A 19,985-nucleotide genomic window follows, 5' to 3' on the forward strand; every position below is an offset into this window, starting at 1 on the left:
GCAGTCAAATGCATGAAACTACTAAATATAATTAATAGTTTTTTCTGAAGTTTGGTTTTCAGGAAGAAACGAGCTAGCTTTTTTGCCACGTTTTGGTATGTATTGAAACCGAAAATTTCGAGCATAAATCGTGAAAAATGTTTTTTAGAAACTTTTCCTCAAACGCATTCCCCCCAAAAGACGTAGCTTGTCCTTTCTTCCAGAAATTCTTTATCTGCCTCTCTGTATACCTCCAGTTTTAATTGAAACCCTTAACCAGCACTTAACTACATCTACTGACTGAAGTCGGAAATGAATGACCCTTACACCCTGTAAATTCTGTATGTCACTATCTAGTCGAATGTTGAATTTTGGAAATTTTTTTTTCTTCTTAAATATATTTTAAGAGTTGCGTGATCTTTCTGTTTTGCCATCTTAATGTTCTCCAAAAATTTAGAAATACCTTTCTGTTTCGTAAATTCCTGCAGTTAAGGAATTCTACTTACAGTTAAGGAATCTAAAGCGCTATTGCTTCAGGGAAGTATGAGTACTATTATAATATATGGTGTGCTGCGGTGCTAAATGTAAAAATAAAACAGAATTAAGTGTAGTGAATTAGAATTATTTGAGCACCAAAAATAGTGACTTGGCGATCTTTGAATTAAATTATTAGCAAATGTAATTCAAATGAATTGCTTACTTAGTAAATCGCGTTATGTGGCAATAACCCAAAAAATACTTACAACGTGCAGATCAAAATGTGTGATCTAGAAGAGAATATGAAATCAAAGTACTTACCCCAAGTATGACAACTGTATGTTACCAAATCAATTATATTTTATTCTTCGCCTTTGATATTGAAATAAGCATTAATGTAAATAAAATTATCAACCAGACAGACGAATAAATTTGAACATCAAGCACGAGTGATGTGCATCACCAGAATTAACGTTGCACTCATAAAAGTCAATCTTTCTCCATCAGCTCTAAACAAAGTCTTGGTGTAAAAGGAACAATCGAATTTTGATGGCAGTCCTTAGGCGTATTCGATTAATAATGGTATTTCTGCTTTTTCTTCTTCAAATCAGGAAGTTTCAGATCTCACAAACACGTGCGTGCGAAGAGTTCTCGAAAGGAGAAAGAAGCTGAACAAAAATTGTTTTCTGCAACAATGTATAGGAAACAGGAGTAATTATTTTCCTGAATCTTCATGTAAAATCTTAATAAAAAGGATTTTCACGTATATCACACAGCATCGAAGGAACAGCAAGAGAAGCAGGAAAAATGACACATCGCATCGGCCAGGGAGAGGACAGATCGAGGCCCGTCCTACACCCTCGAAGAAGGGGCGAGAAACCGGTTATTGCTATCTTTTTCGTTGTTGTCCTTGAGCGGTTGCGGATAGCACACCTGACGCTGAATAATGTGGAGTCTTGCCTGCACAAGTACCATAGCCGTCATTTTCAATATGGCCATTATTAGTTTTTCTAAAAATTATTAAATGAGATAGGCGGAATGCGATGTTCGAATTTAAGCTAGAATTTCGTCTAAAGTATAATGAAGCAATTAGACTTCGGAATAATAAGATGTAAAACTGATGTGAATGTTAATAGCCTGCTTTCTTTTCATTTCGGATGTCAGTTTTTAGGCATGGTACTAACTACTCAAGAACTAATTAATATCTTCTTTCTGAGTATCTGAATGTTGGAAGATTAGTAAAAGAACTAAATCAAATGGTATACATGCATGATGAGCACCGCGGAGGATACATGGAAAATGTAACAAACAAAGCAATATCCATTATATTTCAGGCAATTTCCTTTAAGAAAACTCATCCTCTAACCATTGCATACCAATGAAAACGGGCATCAGCCAGCTAAATTTTCAGATATAACAAACAATAAATGGCATTCAGATAAGATTTCACATAAACAAAAATTGAATGAAATAATGAAAATAATCCTAATAAATGTTTCCTATTTGCAACTGGGATTCACAGCAATTTCCTGCACAGCACATATTGCTCTGAAACATTCGGTTTAATGGAGAATCGATCTGAGAAATTGGAAATGTCACACTTTTTAATGACTTAGCAATAATCTTAATCTTGATATTACCCCAGGAATTTTTCGCTTAGGAACAAACTTTCCTATAGTTGATTTCTTCATTCTCCTATTGGTGTCAAAGTGTCCACAGAAGACTTCATCATCCATTCGTTCTATTTTTCTCTCATGGCAGCTCTGAAGAATTTGTTAATGACTGGATCATCCAAGACTGGCCATCAAAGAGGCTGGATTTGAAATATCGAGCTTCTAGGTATGACGTCAAATTTTGTTAATTGATCTGCCGCAATGCTTTTAGTCCTATCTGTTGTGTGTGCTATAAACTAATCAGTGGCCAATAAAGTAGGTTTGCGTAAAAGACAATGTGGTATTCTGTCCAAATTTTCTCAAACCATATCTTCATCACATCATAATCAACCCAACCCTTGTTATGAACATGGAAAATCACTTCTCCGAGAACGATTTCTTCTGGCATTGTTTTTAATCTGAAAATCAGCACAACGGACAGTTTGCTTCCCTTATCACAAGATAGAAAAACTGCATGATATCTCTTTTCATATCCATTTATTTGTCTTCATAGTTACAATCTTCACCTTCTTCTTACCAACAGTCCTGTTACCAGGGACGTAAAACTGAAGGACGACTTCGTCTACATTTGCAATTTGACCCAAATCAAACTAGAAAAAAGATGAAATTTAACGACCTTCTGCTCATAGCTTTTAGGTATCCTTTGGGTGCGTGTACGCAGGCTTACTCTGTCTCGTTTCATGAACCTGAAAAGCACCAATCGTGTCATCCTTTGAAATGCGATTTTCACGAGCAACACTTTTCAATTAATTCAAGTTAAATTATTTTTGTGGACACACAAATTCCAATTGCTCTTTGCTCTTCAATTTTCTGTTTATATCAGGCCATTTCGCAGACTTGCCTCTCATGCCCTTCATCAACCGTGGCATCTTTAGTAGTGTTCCTTTTTCCCGTAGTTAGTCTCGGATTGTTTTCTCAGTTAGAGGACGGCCAAACGTACGTTCAGCAGTACAATTTCTATTCACTTTTTCAAACTGGATCACTTTTAACGTGAATTCAGTGCTCTACGATATTCTTTACTGAGCGGTTTCTGCGAAAAACGTGACACATTAAGATTATAGCAAGATAAAACACGTATTAATGCGCACTCCGCGTACGCGTCATCGACAGTCTTTCACCCTTGATTTCATTCGCCGCCACTACGGCCAACGAAACACCATCAATGGCGTTTCCGTTGGTGGAGGTCCTACCGTTTTATACAAGACGCATCCAGGCTCTAGACATGAGATTTTAAAAGAAAAACTGAGTCTTATACATGGGAAAATACAGTAACTATTAAATACCACATAGAAGGAAAAATAATTCAAACTCTACTTACTGCTTTCAGAGCTGTATATAAGTTCTTCCTGGAGACATCAAGTACAATATGATAATTTAATAATAAATCCTTATTTGTCTTTACTGCTCGTTTGATCTGCCAAAAAGTGTCACGAAAACTGGAAGTACGATTGAATTGGTACATTTTGATCTTCCACTTTGGATCTTTGTTTTCCGATTTTTCCGTTTCGACATCTGAGTCTTCTTTCAATGTTTTTTCGCCTTCTATCAAAAATTCTTTCATTCGGACTATTGCTAAAAAAACAAAACATACTTTACATTAAGATGGCAAATGAACTATGAAAAAACTTTTCTTCCCATGCCTATGTACAAAGGTAGAATGAAACGTTTTAAGGCTGCTACTGTTTTTCTTTTCCGATATTACTATGGAATTTTGAGGAGTTTATACATTGGGGTGTTTGACCATGCAGTAGTCGACAAAACATCTAATACGCTTTGTCATGGCAGTTACCTGAATGGTAGAGATACGACTGCATATTTGATAAACTCTTGAGAATATCTATAACGAAACACTTGAAATTTAAATTATACATAATGGTTACCAAATGCCATGCTTCAGCGTTTCACTGATAAGGGCCCGTCAAGTTGGTAATACTTCTTGCACATGCCTCATCTACCAGATGCGTTCTGGCATTGCGGTTTCGGTGTTAACTTTGCACGACCGTGGACAGAGAATAAAGTATGTCTTTAAAAATAATTTACATTGCGTTTTGAGGAGGAAAAGACAGCATTTTCTCAAGACACAAAGACTTGGATCCAGGACAATATCGAGCTATATGCTGCTGTTGCGGGATTGACATCACTGTCTGAAACTGATTTATCAACACTCCGATATTATGCATATAGCCTAGACTTTTAGCCTTTGAGTTCTAGATGTTGTCAACGTTGAAAAGGAAATTTTACGGGAAGATATTCGGCATAATGAAGTAAAACATTCCGAGCGCATAGCGCTAAAGAAAATATCACAAAATAATCTATTTAATGTCTTTTGGATCATTTATAGAATATCGTCAAACACTGATGTCAAAGATTCAAATTTAAAAAAAGAAGAAAGTACAAGTGAATAGAATCCTCTGATTCTGAATAAAATAATTAGTTTTACTTGTCACCTTATGTATAGACAAGGATTCCAAATATTACGTGGATACCTTTAAGCTCTTCACACTGTTTTTACGTGATAACATGTATAATTTACACAATGCTTTTACACACGAACAAAATTATAACTATCTAAATAGAGTAAATTTAAAGTTTTAAAACTTAGTTATAATTCTCTAATTAGTTATATTCTAAACAAATGATAGAATTTTAAGAACGTTATCTTACTGTACAGGTAAAAGGTAATTGCACTTGCTTTTGTTGATTAAGAAATTTATCAAGCGTATTTCATATAAACAGGAAAATTATAACTTTAACTCACTCCCTTTGCTACCTGAGAATATAAACAACATATACGGCTGGTTGGTTAACTTAGAAACAATATTTTAATATTTTTATATACTTTTGCTGCGATCACCGTTTGAATTAACTTCTAAGTTGAAAGATAGTCGAGTCCCGCAAACTCGACATAATGTGAACTGATAGACTGTCGAGTTTCCGAGAAGTCGAATTTTACGGAATAAGGGGTGTGGTTTTTAGAATTCTTAATAGTTCGCGCTATTTCAGTTGATGAAATGTATTTTAACAGTTTTTCAATATTTCTCTATTTTTAATAAAATCTATAGCAGCATTATTTGAATAAAACTAATTTCTCGTAAGGTATAAGTCAGAATAAAAATATTTTTTGGATATCATTTACCTTCATCTTCTTCGTAAACTAGAAAGAAATCTCTCCATCCCCAGATGTTTATAAGATGGATAAAAGCGCTGCTTAATACGCTAGGATGCGGATAGAGGTTAATAGACAAATGATCCCTCTTGAGCCAGTAATCCCAACGAGAGTCAATGAAAGGAACTTCTAAACTATCGCAGATGGATTGCATATGCATGCTGACCAATTCGGGCAGCCGTCCGAAAACAGCAGCAACGCCTTTTCCTAAAAGTCCGCAACCTGAAAGATGAGACATTGCAAATTTCATGTACAAAATTGACATTCTAATACATGTCTAAGAAAAATATCTCCTCATTTAGATGTAGCGGATATACTAGAAATATATGCATATAAGTATAATAATCATGCATACATGAGGACTATTTAAAATCAGGCAAAAAGCAATCATAAACTGGCTTAGATTTTGAATAATATTTTACTGATTTTGCGTTAGATTACATATAGACCTCTTTCCTTCAAATACAAAGTTTGTTTTAGAATTTTAGCCAATCAGTTCAACCCCGTTTGGTGATTATTTTCGAACAAAGACAGTGGCTGCAATTATCATAATTTCGACAACTGGTCTAACAGGACCACTCGAACCACTTTGTTTTGAAAATGAAACACGATCTTTCTTAAATTTTTGAACCGTGTGTTGATTATGATAAAACATCTTCGTCTCGTGCTTGCTGCAATATTTGGTATATATTTGTATCGCAAGTTGGGATACGAACAAAAGAAAATTCATTGTTGCATACTGCAGTGAGTCAAAAACAGATTCCATTTTTTGCAAAGGAAAAAAATTGAGATCTCAGAGGAACACAGGAAACGGTTAATATATTTTGCTAAACAGCTAAAAATTTCCAATGCGGACGATAATTCTTGTAAATATATGTTTATTTAAAACAAAATGGTATGACAAGAAACATCGTATGCCGAAACATTTTAATAAAACCTTCGAGTGTCCGAATTGTTATGTAAGTTACTGACATTGTATGAAAATTATTTTATTACAAAGAAATATTTTATGATATTTTTTATAACTAGCAAGAATTAAAATAGAGAAAAATTAATATATATGAAAAAATATCTAGTCTATGTTTCAATATTTAGTACAAGATATATCCAAATAAGTTTCAACAATACAAGTACCCGGAAACAAATGTAAGCCACTGAATATATCTACAGATATTCCTTATCGCTCACTTTACAAAATCCGTGTGACCAATAGATATTTATTGCAAATATTTTTCATTTCGTATTACTATTTACGTAATACTACTATATAAAATATCTTTATTATCTAATGCTAGTATAACACTTTACTTTTTTGTATAATATACATAATGTTTTTAAAGTTTGATGCGTATCAAAATAAAAAATTGTAAATGAAAAATTGTTTTACTGAATATACACCAGGAAAAAACGGAAAAAACAGGTTTTTAGTCTTTCCACGGCTATATCCCGGAAAAGTTGCCTATTGCCTATCTATGCAAAATGAAAAAAAAAATCATATAAAAATATAACTTCCGTTCGCACATAACGTTCATGTTTCATTTGAGAAGAAACTTAATTAAGTAAAAATCGTAATGCAATGCATTTTGTTATTCTCTTTTTTTTTCAATTAAAATTTTCACAAAGAATTAAAATGATATTTAAACCATTTTAATTTGGATTACCTAAATCTAATCCGATACGTAAATAACAACTACCATATTTTGACATCAAGCTTGTAAAATCCTTCCTCTTAATTGCAATACATCGACACATTTTTAAAACCTTTCTCCAATACCTTGTTTTACTGGAATTAAAAATTTGAAATTTATTATAAAAATATACTATATTATTTATATATTTTTCTTAATCAGATTGTATAAAATGTTAAATTTTACATTAGTAAATAACAATGCACTGCACTTTATACCTAATATTTATTTCGTGAGTTACGTATCGTAATTTTTTGGTAAATCTTCCTCGTAAATGTCAATACTGGAACATCGAAAATTATGTACTTGCATAGGTCAGACCATCAAACATTATTTTTTAAAGTTAGTTTAAAGTACTGACAAGATTACCTTTTAAGAGGACTCATACACCTTAAAATCCTCAACATCTCGAATATGTTACTGTTGCAATAATAGGGATAACTTATTTATTTAATTACTTCCAACTTCTTGCAGCTGATTACATAATATAGCTGTTTTCTGAACTAGTAACGGCCCACCAGCGACCGAGCGGTAAGGTCGCTGAACACTGGTAGTTCGGTCCGAGGTTCGAATCCCGCGAACGGGCTGCTGCATGGGTGTTTTCGTGGTTTTCCCCATGTGTAACGTGTATACGAGCCAGTTTCCCTTAGAAAGTCCTCCACGAAGAGAGTCCTTAGAAAGTCCATCCCTCCTCTTAGGCAGATAGCCCTCGAGGCTTTGCCATAATCACACACACTGAACTAGTAACGAGAACTAGTAAGTTTGTATTGCCACAAATATTTTTATAATTTAATATTCTTTGTGACAATTTTTTTATGCGTTCACGTCTTGTTTCCACCTTGCGCGCACAGTTTAAAACATTCTGTTGCATAATTTAATTCCATATGTAATATATTGGTTTTAAAACATTTGAAAATAACTGTGAACCAAAAGTTCTAAAAATTCCATGTTAAATTTTTATTTTATTTGGAGTTGAGTATATAAAATGTATTTTATTAAAAAAGTCTGTAATGTTTTCATACATAAAATTTTTTCATATTAAAATATTCACAATATTTTTGGTTCAGTTAGAGGATAGTGCCCATATAAAGAATTCCAATAAATTTCAAGTATGCATCATTAGCCATTTTTAAAATATCATGCGCAAGGTGGAAACACCGTGATGTGAACGTATAAAAAAATTTTGTCACAAAGCAGATTAAATTACAAAAATATTTGTGTCAACAAAGACTTTCTGGTTACTAGTTCCCAATGCAGCTATAAATTACAAAAATATTTGTAGCAACACAAACTTTCTGGTTACTAGTTCCCAAAGCAGCTGTATTATGTAATCAGCTGTCCAAAAGTTGGAAGTAATTGCTTTTTTAAAATAAATAAAATATTTCAATTCTTGCAATAGTCACATATTCGAAGATCTTAAAGGTTTTAAGGTGTATGAGGCCCCTTAAATGAGTTTTAAACGATTGAAAATTATTGCGTCCAAAGGAAAGATAAAAATGCTTCACGGACACAAGGACCAGAAAAAATATATTAATAAATTTCTTTTTTAACATTTGGATTTATCAAAATATGTTAAATTTGATACTCATTTTAATTAGTACATATAAATAATATTCCAGATTTATTTCACAAGTCAGTTAATATAGTAAGCCATTGCCAAACGGGGTTACGTCATTAGCACGTTGGGCGTATGGAAAAACTGCGCTACGCAAAGTTAACTTTCTCTGGAAAAAACGGGTTAGGTGTAGTCCTGATAAAGAATGTAAGTACAATTCATGAAAACTTAAATATTATTGTATAAAAAAAAAGAAAAGTGAAACAAATGTCAGTTGAAAGGATTTCAATGACTGCTTAATAAGTAGGTATTAGATTGTCCGGAAAATAATGCAGGTTTTTAACCTATATCTTTAAAGTATCATAGCTCAACTCAAAAAATTTTATTAATCAAAATAAGCACCAGCCGAATCAATGCATTTTTGGCAAGGAGATATAAGTTTATTTATGCCGGTAGAATAAAATTCTGAAGTTCTGGATGCGATAAAGTTGTTAAAGGCATTTTTGGTCTCGTCTTGGTTTCTGAAGCATTTCTTCTGCAGAATGCTATCCAGATGTTTGAAAAAGTGATAATCGATCGGCAAGAGGTCAGGCGAATATGGGCAAAGAGGGAGATTCTCGTATCCCAATTCGTTCAATTTCTGTAGCGTCAATTGCAAGAGATACGGCCGAGCATTGTCGTGGAGAACTGGCTCCTTTCTGTTGACCAATGCCGTTCACATGCGTTGCAATTTTTGGTGCATTTCGTTGATTTGTTGACACTACTTAGCTGCCGTAATCGTTTCACCCAGATTTAGGTAGCTGTGGTGGATGAGACACCACCAAACAGTCACCATAATTTTCTTTTGGTACAAATTTGGCTTTAGAAAGTGTACTGGCGTCTGACCGCGGTCGAACTATTGAGCAAAATGTTACCAGTTGTTATAGAGAATGAACTTTTCATCGCGCGTGACAATTCGATCAAGAAAAGGGTCGTTTTTGTTGCGAAGAAGAACAGACGACACTTCAAAACGGCGAGTTTTTTACATTTTTGTTCAATTCTTGAAGCATTCACTTATGGAGCTTCTTTGACTTTCCTATAAGATTCAAGTGATCAGAAATCATTATTTTGCTTACGCCAAGCTATTCCGCAAGCTCTAGAACAGTTGTGCACGATTTTGTTTCAACTAAAGTTTTCAAATCATCGTCATCAACAGCTGAAGAGCGTTAACAACGCTCTTGATCTTCCAGGTCAAATTCTCCACGTCGACACTTTTGGTACCACCATTGAACTGTAGATTCATTAACACTTTTCTCGCCCCATATAGCTGCGCTGTCGCCTAGCTTATACTCATAAAAGTAAATTTTCCGAAAATTCCGTTTTGACATATAAAAACACACCTAGTAAATATTTATTAAAATAATTTTGGAACAAAAAAAAAAAAACTATTATAGAAATATAGAACGAAAAATAGAGCTTCAAAGTGATATATAAACCAATGTAATTCAAAATATTTTTGTTGCTAAAAATGTACACGAAACATAAATAATTGCAAAAACCTGCATTATTTTCCAGACAATCCGATGTATGATGCAATTATTTTTTTAAATAGCTAGTGAGTTTTGCTTGGGACAATGTGAACTTATTAAACGACTTGGGGTAAGCAGTACAAACTTTTCAGTGCCTTTCAAAAAGTGTACTCTTCTTTCCTTTGGATAAATTTTCATTATAAAATTAGACAGGTTCTGTGCCCTTTTCTAAAAATTCGTTTAACTTTTTATATGTTAAAAGGCTCTTTATCTTCATTACTATCCTTGATTCAACCGTCGGCTGCATTTATAAGATGATCCAATTATTCATTTATCTTATCATTCTCGACTAATTCTTTGTTTTCGCCTTCTTCCGTACATGAAAACTCTTTGCCGCTTATTGCTTCTGCAATTTGTACGATTTCATTGGCTTCATTTTCGATCGATGAAAATCCTTTAAAACTTTTGACAACTTCTGGCCAGCGCTGATACCAATAAGCATTCATTGTTGATAAATTCACTTGCTTCCAAGCGAGTTTAATAATTTCTGTGCAATACCATTAGTATATCTTACTCTTCTTCGTCTATTACTTTATTTGCAGAGATGTAAACATGCTTGACATAGAACAGACTTTGAATGTTTTTGTTATTCCTTCGTCCGTTGGTTGGATTAAGAAAATGGTGATTGGTGGGAAGAATAAAATGTCTACATTTGCAGCGCATCGTGTAGAATTAAAATTCTTGCATTGGACAAATGAAACAGAGACAATTAAGATAACGTGTGTATGCAAAATCACGCTCCTCAAGTCCGCATTTGGAAAGAGTTTATTGTACTTCAGGAAAAGAAAATGTGAAAAAATTTTGAATTCTTAGAATTGACTGAAAGTGTCCATAATAATGCAAGATCGGAGATAAATAAAAGTCAGCCAGATATGGCATTTTGGGGAATTTTAACTCACGGAAGACCAGGAAAATCTCGGTTATAACCCTTTTTCAAAAAGTTTTAATGTTCCAATACATTTGCAATCAGTTTTAGTACTTTCTTTTCTGACATGAAATTACATTCAAACTACATGAAATAGTTAGACATAAGAATGTATATCGTATTTGGAATGCAGTCGTAAATGATACTTAATAAGCAAAATCAGTCTTAATTGCACTAAAAAACTGCTTTATTAAGTTTTTTTTTTCCGCTTCGGCATTCACTCTACTAAAAGCAGTAAAGATATAAATTTAAATTATTGGTTGAGTAATTAAAGATCTTTTCTTTCAGTAGGAAAGATAAGATGTCGTCTTTCCTACTATCGTCTTTCAGTAGGAAATAAAACGAAAATTATTACGGAATGCTTTATGAACTCTCAGCGTTGTAAATAGCACCATCCAAAAAATAATTCAGTCAAAAATGCTCAGTTTTACGACAAAGAAGATGTAAGTCAAAGAATACGAATAGAAGCCCTCATTAAATATAGCTGTCGCGTTTGCTTACTAGAACTTTACTTCCACGAACGCCCTCTGGCGAAAGAGACTAAAAGTAATCAGTTGAACGGCTGACGCGTCTAATAGATGTATAACGATAGACCGTCTCCGTATAAATTATGCTTGTAATCATTATAACTTGTAAATATTTTGTAGATATCTTTCATACGAATTAAAATTTCTTAAAAAGTTTATAGCTGTGTTTCGCAGTGAATCGAAGTTCATTACAGGGACGGATACCGACAAGAAGGAAGTAAGGCAGTTCAGGGCAGCCCTATTTAGAAGGTAAGTGAACTTTCACTTATCTATTTAATGATCTAAAATTTTTAATAGTACAAAATTGATAAAATTTTTAACATGGCGCCCGAACAGGAACTGCCAGTAACTGCGGTTTTCCTAACTATTGAAACTGTCTAAATTGATATCAGTTATATAGATAATACATAAGCATAAATAATTAGTGAATTGCTGATACTTGTTGAATTGTTGAATATTAAACAATGACGGAATTCATCGATACATTGAAAAGGAAACGCGGCCACATAAGGGCTGCCGTTACAAAATTAATTGGCCGAATCGAAACTGAATTACCAAAAACAGAAGTGAATGCAGAGGAACTAGAAATTTCCTTAGAACTCCTAAATGAAAAATCGAACGAGTTAAAACAAATAGATGCCGATATAGAAAAATTAATAGACATAAAGGATCTAGATCAGGAATTAAACGGTGTTGACGAATATTGTGAAAGAATAACTACATTTAAATACAAAGCTAACAAAAAATTGAAAGCAATTAATATAGAACCAAAAAAATTGAGTGTGTTAAGAAGCACTGAACAGTTAAGTGAAAGTATTATAGAAAACGTTAACATCGAAAATCATAATGTGAAGCTTCCTAAACTTACGATTCCGAAGTTTTACGGCGAGAGCTGCGAATGGCTGACATTTTGGAACACTTTTTCATCAGCCATACACCAAAATAAAACGCTTGACGCTATAAGCAAATTTAATTATTTGAAATCCTTTTGGGGAGGTACTGCTTATAACACCATTGACGGTTTCGATTTAACCGAAGAAAATTACGAAACTTCAGTTAAACTCCTCACAGAAAGATTTGGAAATAAAGATATACTGATAAACGCCCATATAGATAAATTACTGAAAATAAGACCTCTAAAAGATTGTAATGACATTCAAAATTTCCGTAAGTTATTCAATTATATACAGAAACATATTCGATGTCTTGAATCATTAAATATGACCTCAGAAACATATGAAGCTTTATTAACACCTATTTTGCTTAAAACATTGCCCGCAGATTTGGTTTTGGAATATAATAAAACAGTTCGAAAATCAAATTACGATTTGAATCACCTAGTGGAATTTCTTTCTGAACAGTTAGTTGCGCGGGAACGTACATTCCAGACGGTCCAGCCAAAGGCGGCGCCGCAAAAGCGTAACAAACTGAGTGAAACCAGACCTATTGCGAAACACACAGCTTCGAAGTTGACGAACGCAAGTTTGCGGGGGGGACAAACACCGTGTGTTTTCTGCGACTCTTCTGATCACGAGTCTATAACGTGTAAACAAGCATCTTTATTGTCTACTGAGAAAAAAAAGGGAGAAATGCAAAGCGAAAGGAATCTGTTATCGCTGTTTACACCCACGGCACCTTAGTTTTAATTGCACTTCTAGAATAAGATGTGAATTATGTAAACAACGACATGCCACTATAATGTGTTTTAAAAACGAAAACGGAGAAATTAAGGAAGAACAAATTGAAAATAAGGCCTTAACGAATAATTCATTCTATGGAAGTGTAATCTTGCAAACTCTAATTGTCAATGTTAACGGAGATGGTGAAAGCAATTTTATACGAATAATTCTGGATACCGGAAGTAGCAGATCATATATCAGCACATTTCTTGCGGAGAAATTAAAACTAAAATCTTTAGGTCAGGAAAGTGTGACTCATGAGCTTTTTGGGAAAATCACAACAAGTATCTGATTAAGTTAAGTAATCCAGAAACAGGATTCACATGCGAAATGGAAGTTTTGAGCCAAAAAACCATATGCTCACATATTCCAAAATTGGAGGATAGGGAATGCATAAAGAAACTAAGAGGTTAAAAAATTTTTCCCAGTGATGTAACTAATGAGAATTCTTGTTTATTTGAAAAACACCCTAATGAAATACACATGCTTGTAGGAGCAGATTATGCCGGAAAACTCTTTACAGGGGAAATAAAACACGTAACGGAGAGTTTAGTAGCGATGAATACACTCCTTGGTTGGACTATATTAGGGAGAACGAAGGTAAAGGGAAAGAATTTTAATGGAGTTCTTTTATCACTATACATTAGTGACAGAAAAATTTGTGACTTGTGGTCTCTTGATTCTATCGGAATAACTGAACCGGATCTTTCGCAAACAAAACAAAAAATACAAAAGGCTACAGAAAATTATTTTATCCGTACTTTAGAAAGAAATGACGCTGGAAGATATCAGGTGTCACTTCCATGGCTTCAAATTCATCCTGAGTTGCCAGATAATATAATCCTTGCAGAAAGCATTATCTGCCCCATAGACCCGTGTTTCGGGAAAATTCGACTACCAAAATTCGACCAGTGTTCGACGCATCTGCAAAGGAGAAAAATTCGGTGTCTCTGAACGACTGCTTGGAAAGGGTCCTAATTATCTTGAATTGATCTCCAAAATTTTGATAAAATTTCGGGAGGGGAAGTATGGAGTAATTTCGGATATAAAAAGAGCATTTCTTCAGATAGGTGTGAACCCAGCGGATCGAGATTTTCTCCGGTTCCTATGGTGGGAGAAAGGACAGCCTGAGAAACTAACTATATATCGGCACCGAAGAATTGTATTCGGCGTAAACGCCAGCCCCTTTTTACTCGCTGCCACGATTAACTACCATTTGGAAAATGTACCAAAACAACATCAGGAAATAGCTTCAAAGCTAAAGAAAGCCATGTATGTGTATAACTGCGTAGCGAGTGTGGAATCAATTGAAGAATTAAACTCATTTATCAAAGGATCTAGAGAAATAATGGCTACTGCAAAATTTGACCTAAGAGGTTGGAAACATAATAGACTTAAAAATGAAACTTCAATTCTAAACCTTTCTGATAAAGATTATGAAGATGTTGTGTCAGTATTGGGATTGAAATGGGACTTGTTTGACGATACTTTGTCTTGTCACGTAAAATATGAAGAAAACCCTATATTGAGCAAAAGATTTGTTCTTTCCGAATTGAGTAAAATCTTTGACCCAATTGGGTTTACTAGTCCAGTTACTCTCATGCCTAAATTGATTCTGCAAGAGTGCTGAAAACAGAAAATTAACTGGGATACTAATCTGCCGAATGATCTAGCAAGGAAATTTTTCACATGGTCATCTCAGTTAAAATATTTGAAAGACATCAAAATTCCTAGATTGCTTCCCAAAATAGACGAAAGTACCACTCTGCATGTATTTTCGGACGCAAGCAAGGACGCGTATGCGACCTGCATTTTTCTTAGACACAGCGGTGAGAGTGGAGTCACTTGTCAATTGATACAATCTAAAGCAAGAGTTGCTCCGCTAAAAGCACTCACCATACCTCGAATAGAGATACTCGCTTGCACTATTGGAGCCAGGCTCTCTCATACAATAAGAGAAGACTTGAAATTAAAAGAGGTTCCAGTTTTTTACTGGACGGATTCCACAAATGCTCTCTTTTGGATAAAACAGAAAGAAAATTGGTCCACTTTTGTAGCCAATCGAGTAAATGAGATTCGAAAATTGAGTAACCCAGATCACTGGCATCACATTCCCGGAAAGTTTAATCCTTCGGATTTGCCATCACGCGGTTGCTCTGCAAAAGAATTGAGAAAATCCGAATGGTGGAAAGGACCAGATTGGATTTATCGACCTCCAGAAGAGTGGCCTATTGCAGATGGAGAACATCCTGACTTCGATATAGTAAATGGAGAGAGAAAACGAACTGTGGTTTCAGCCATCAATAACACGAATACAGATAAATTTAACCTTTTTGACAATATTTCAAAATTCGAAAAGATCATAAAAGTCGTATCTTGGATCTTTAGATTCATTAAAAATGCTACAACACCACCATCTGAAAGAACTCATATGAGAATTTCAGTCGAAGAACTAAAAGGAGCTGAAACAGTGGTTTTCCGACAGATCCAACGAGAATCTTTCGAAGGATTGAAAGATAAAAGAATACGTGCTCTAGAACCTATCATGGACTCCAATGGCCTTATAAAAGTGAAAACACGTGTAAGGATCTTAAGTTTTACTAACGTTTATTTTATTTTAAATCTTTACTATCACTTCTTATTTTCTACTTCCGGCCAGAATTAAAAGCGTTAACTTATTTATGCAAAATTTGTCTGGCGAACGACAAGTACTTAAGTTGTGGCTTTTTGCCAAGCGAGAGAGAGGAAGGAGTTAGACGAAGCAGGCCGCTTACCTTAGAAGTTTTACTCAGTTGCTAGTTGCCTTCCAGGCCAGAGGTTTAATCCTCGTGATAATTTTAAACGTATTGTAGTGTTAACAGTTCTCTGTACTACACACGGCTTCCTGTTAATATAAGGCCAATCTTCCACGTTTATTATTCCAAATTTAAGTTAGAGTTTAGTTATATTTTTATATTCTTAGGTTCAGACCACAAGTAGTTGGTCTCTGTATTCCGAAGTACGGAAATTATTGTTAAGAGTGAAAAATAAAGGGTTTTGTATACCCTTCCTGTGTATCCTGTCTACTTCCCACATTTATTGAACATAGCTTTAGTAAGCTCCCTGTTCTGAGTCAGGTCCTTGCATGTTCCCAAAGAAAGTAAGACGGAACATTGAACCTGATAGTGGCGCCCAACGAAGAAGAATAACCATGGCCGAGTTTCAAGAAGAACCAGTGCTCCCTGCAGAAGCGGTTTAGAATCCAGAAATGCCAGCTGCCGCCCTGGAAGGATTTGGTTACATCGTCCAGACCATACGCGCTTCGATGAAACCAGAAGCAATATTTAATGGAAACTCACCGGTAACCAGTTTTTTGGAAAAATTGGATGACCACTTCATGCTCTACCCCGTGCACGAGTTTCAAAAAGTTACCTTAGCTACCAGCGCTTTGAGGGGCCAAGCGCTTAACTGGTTCAAATGTATAGGCAGAAGTCTCTTGGGTCAAGCAGGAAGTCCCACCTATACTTACGAGAATTTCAAGACTGCCCTAGTAAAAGCCATCCCTGTCGTAAGGGATCGTGCGAAATTAGAAACGGAACTTTTCAGCATATATCAGGAAAGAATCGAAAATCTCTCAAGCGTTATTTTAAGAAAAATTCACGTCTTCAAACTCTTGTATGAAAACCGTCTGGATCCTGAGATAATTCAAGTGATTTCGCCGAGGTTACTTCCCCAAGTGCAAGACTTTATTGAATAAAGAAATCCGACTACACTGGAAAAGTTATTTGAGCTAGCAATCCAGTTTGAAAGTAGAAGAACGGCGGACATTGAAAGAAGACGCCAATATCAACAACGAAACCAATTTGGTGCGCCAAGACCACAGCAAAGTCAAGCACACGGCTACGGAATCAAAGCGAATCAGTGGGCAAGGAAACCCGAGCATTCAAAAACAGCCGGCGAACGTCGACAGTTCAATAGCAATCCAGGAAAAAAGTCTCAAGGCCAGTGGAAAAAGAAGGAAAGCATGGAAATGAAAAATGATTTAAACTAAAACGGATTTCTGCTGACGGGAGGGTGCGGAAATCCGAAGGCCAAGAAAACCCCTCTTCCTTCAAGTTAAATACAGTAATGGTGAAAAATTTGACTCTTCCAAAGATTGAAGTGTTGGTGAATAATATCACAGCCACCGCACTCCTGGATACAGGCGCGCAGTGTTCCTGTGTGGCAGAAGATTTTTTTTAGGAAGTATTTTCGTAAATATCGCATATATAATTCGGATAATACGACAGTGTTAGCGGCGCAAGGAGAAATATGTAAGTGCATAGGTAAATTACCACTATACATCCATATCAAGGACGAACAAGTAAAGGTTATGTTTTTTATAGTAAAGAATTTGCAAGCACATATTATCTTAGGAATAGATTTTCTTTCAGAGGCACAAGCAACGCTGGATTTTAATGAAGCGTCCCTTAAGCTGACGATGAAACCAGTTCGAGAAGAAAAGGCTGAACCGCCGATGTTAAACCTTGACCACCTGCCTAATGAAGACCAACGAAGAATCCGACAAGTGGTAAGTGAAATTGCTTCATTATTGAGTGATATTCCAGGATTTACTGAAGTTACTAACCATAGTATTGACACCGGAGATTCAATGCCAGTTCGCCACAAAGCATACCGGTATGACAAGAATAAGGAAAAAAATTATAGAATGGCATATCACCGATATGCTACGTAAAAAGATCATAACGCCCATCTCAAGTAGTTATGCTAGCCCGGTGGTTTTATGTAAGAAAAATAATGACTATCCTTTGATGCATCCAAAAAGGTGAAGATTCGCGATTGACTACCGTAAATTAAACTCCATAACTAAATATCCGGTATATCCGTTACCTATTATTGAAGAAATTCTAAGGAACATAACATCGACCAAATATATGACGACTTTAGACTTAACGACTGGTTATTTTCAAATAGGGGTTAGGCCTGAGGACGTGCCAAAGACTGCTTTTATAACCAAGTCTGGCACTTATGCATTTCTGCGTATGCCGTTTGGCCTTTCAGGGGCACCGGCAACATTTCAGCGATGTATGGACATTGTGTTAAGGCCTGTTCTTGGAAAGTCCACATTTATCTATTTAGACGATATCATTATTACTAGTGATAATCTCGACCAACACGTACAGGATTTAAGACAGGTGTTTTCTTTATTAAATGAGGTCGGTCTAAAAGTTAATGTCGAAAAGTGCAAATTTGCAGCCCCTGAATTAAAATATTTAGGTTACAAAATATCTCAAAAGGGAATCGAGACAGACGAATCAAAAATAATTGCTGTACAAAAGTATCCGACTCCAAACACGGCGAAGAAGCTCTTTTCTTTTCTAGGACTTTGTTCATATTATAGGTCCTTTATAAAAGATTTTGCAGCTATCGCTGAACCATTGTTAAAATTAAAAAGGAAAAAGGCAAGATTCTCGTGGACGACCGAAGCCAATAGTGCTTTCAAAAATTAAAACAAGCATTAACGCAAGCCCCTGTGTTGAAATTTCCTGAAAAGGATGAGAATTTAGAAATTTCAGCGGATGCTTCGGATTATGCGGTAGGAGCGGTACTTTCACAAAATCAGCAGCCCGTGGCATTTTTTAGCCGAACATTAAATCAAACACAAAGAAACTATTCCGCGACCGAGAGAGAGGCACTTGCAGTTCTGTTAGCAGTGAAAAGTTCCGAGTGTATTTTGGAAAGGCGCCCATAACAGTGTACTCTGATCATGCGGCGGTAACTAGATTGTATTCAGGGAAAAACTTATCCCCAAGGTTAATAAGATGGGCACTCAAGCTACAAGAATATAATCTGGTAATCAAGCATACCCCCGGAAAGGAAAATATCGTAGCAGATGCCCTATCCAGAATTAAAATAGATGAAGAAGGTAATACTGTAAAGGTGGCAATGCTCACAGCATGTACAATAAATTCCCGAAAAACTGTAATAACCGAACTGGGTAAGAATCCTGAGTTTGGAAGCATTTATGAGTATTTAAAGGATCCTGAAAATTTTAGCCACCAAGATATTGTGGCGATAAGAAATAGGGCGGCCCATTACGAACTAATAGATGGTCTATTATTTTATACAAAAACTACGAATTCCAACAATGAATTTCGACCTTTTATCCCAACTAGTCTTAGATTAAATATACTGCAGGAGTTACACGACTCCCCATTAGCTTCTCATGCTGGTATTCGAAAAACCATCCAACGCGTACGCGAGGCAGTCTATTTTCCTGAACTGCAAAAGTTAACAAGGGCGTATGTCCAGTCCTGCCCAACATGTCAAGCAGTTAATTATATTAATTTCCGCCCGGCCGGGTTTCTAAATAGTATTAAATCCGAATTTCCAAATCAAATAATTGGCATCGATTTATTGGGCCCTTTCCCAAAAAGTCAGTTAAATAAAAGTCGCTATCTCCTTGTTATGGTTGATCATTTTAGTAAGTGGACCGAAATTGTTCCCTTAAAACGAGCCTCCGCGAAATTAGTTACTGATTCTATTTTAAATAAATATATTTTAAAATACGGGGCGCCCCTAAAAGTTATATCGGATAATGGTCCTCATTTTGTAAGTAATGTATTTGAAGACATGTGCCAAAAACTGGGCATACGTCATTTAAAAATGGTCCCGTATCGGCCGCAATCAAATATAGCGGAACGGGTCAATAGAAATATAGTGAAAATTATCCGTAGTTATGTTAAAAATTTTCATAAAAGCTGGGATA

At 35.3% G+C, this 19,985-nt stretch overlaps 1 protein-coding gene across 4 annotated transcripts in view; it reads right to left on the reverse strand.

The window, feature by feature from the left end:
- The window catches only part of LOC118189489 (glutamate receptor ionotropic, kainate 2-like), a 122,325-nt gene that overhangs the window by 72,606 nt on the left and 29,734 nt on the right, over positions 1-19,985 (reverse strand). For 3 of the 4 annotated variants that reach the window (XM_085815237.1, XM_085815246.1, XM_085815234.1), the window contains exons 3-4: positions 5,266-5,517; positions 3,448-3,701 (exon numbers count right to left, since the gene is read on the reverse strand). In XM_085815237.1, the coding sequence (XP_085671363.1) occupies positions 3,448-3,701; positions 5,266-5,517 (506 nt within the window). The remainder of the gene's footprint in view (positions 1-3,447; positions 3,702-5,265; positions 5,518-19,985) is intronic. The other variant, XM_085815251.1, reaches the window with a different exon arrangement.

The sequence above is a fragment of the Stegodyphus dumicola genome, chromosome 1, assembly GCF_044657685.1.
Source record: "Stegodyphus dumicola isolate Sdum_Otavi_A_Nest chromosome 1, ASM4465768v1".
Lineage (NCBI taxonomy): Eukaryota > Metazoa > Arthropoda > Arachnida > Araneae > Eresidae > Stegodyphus > Stegodyphus dumicola.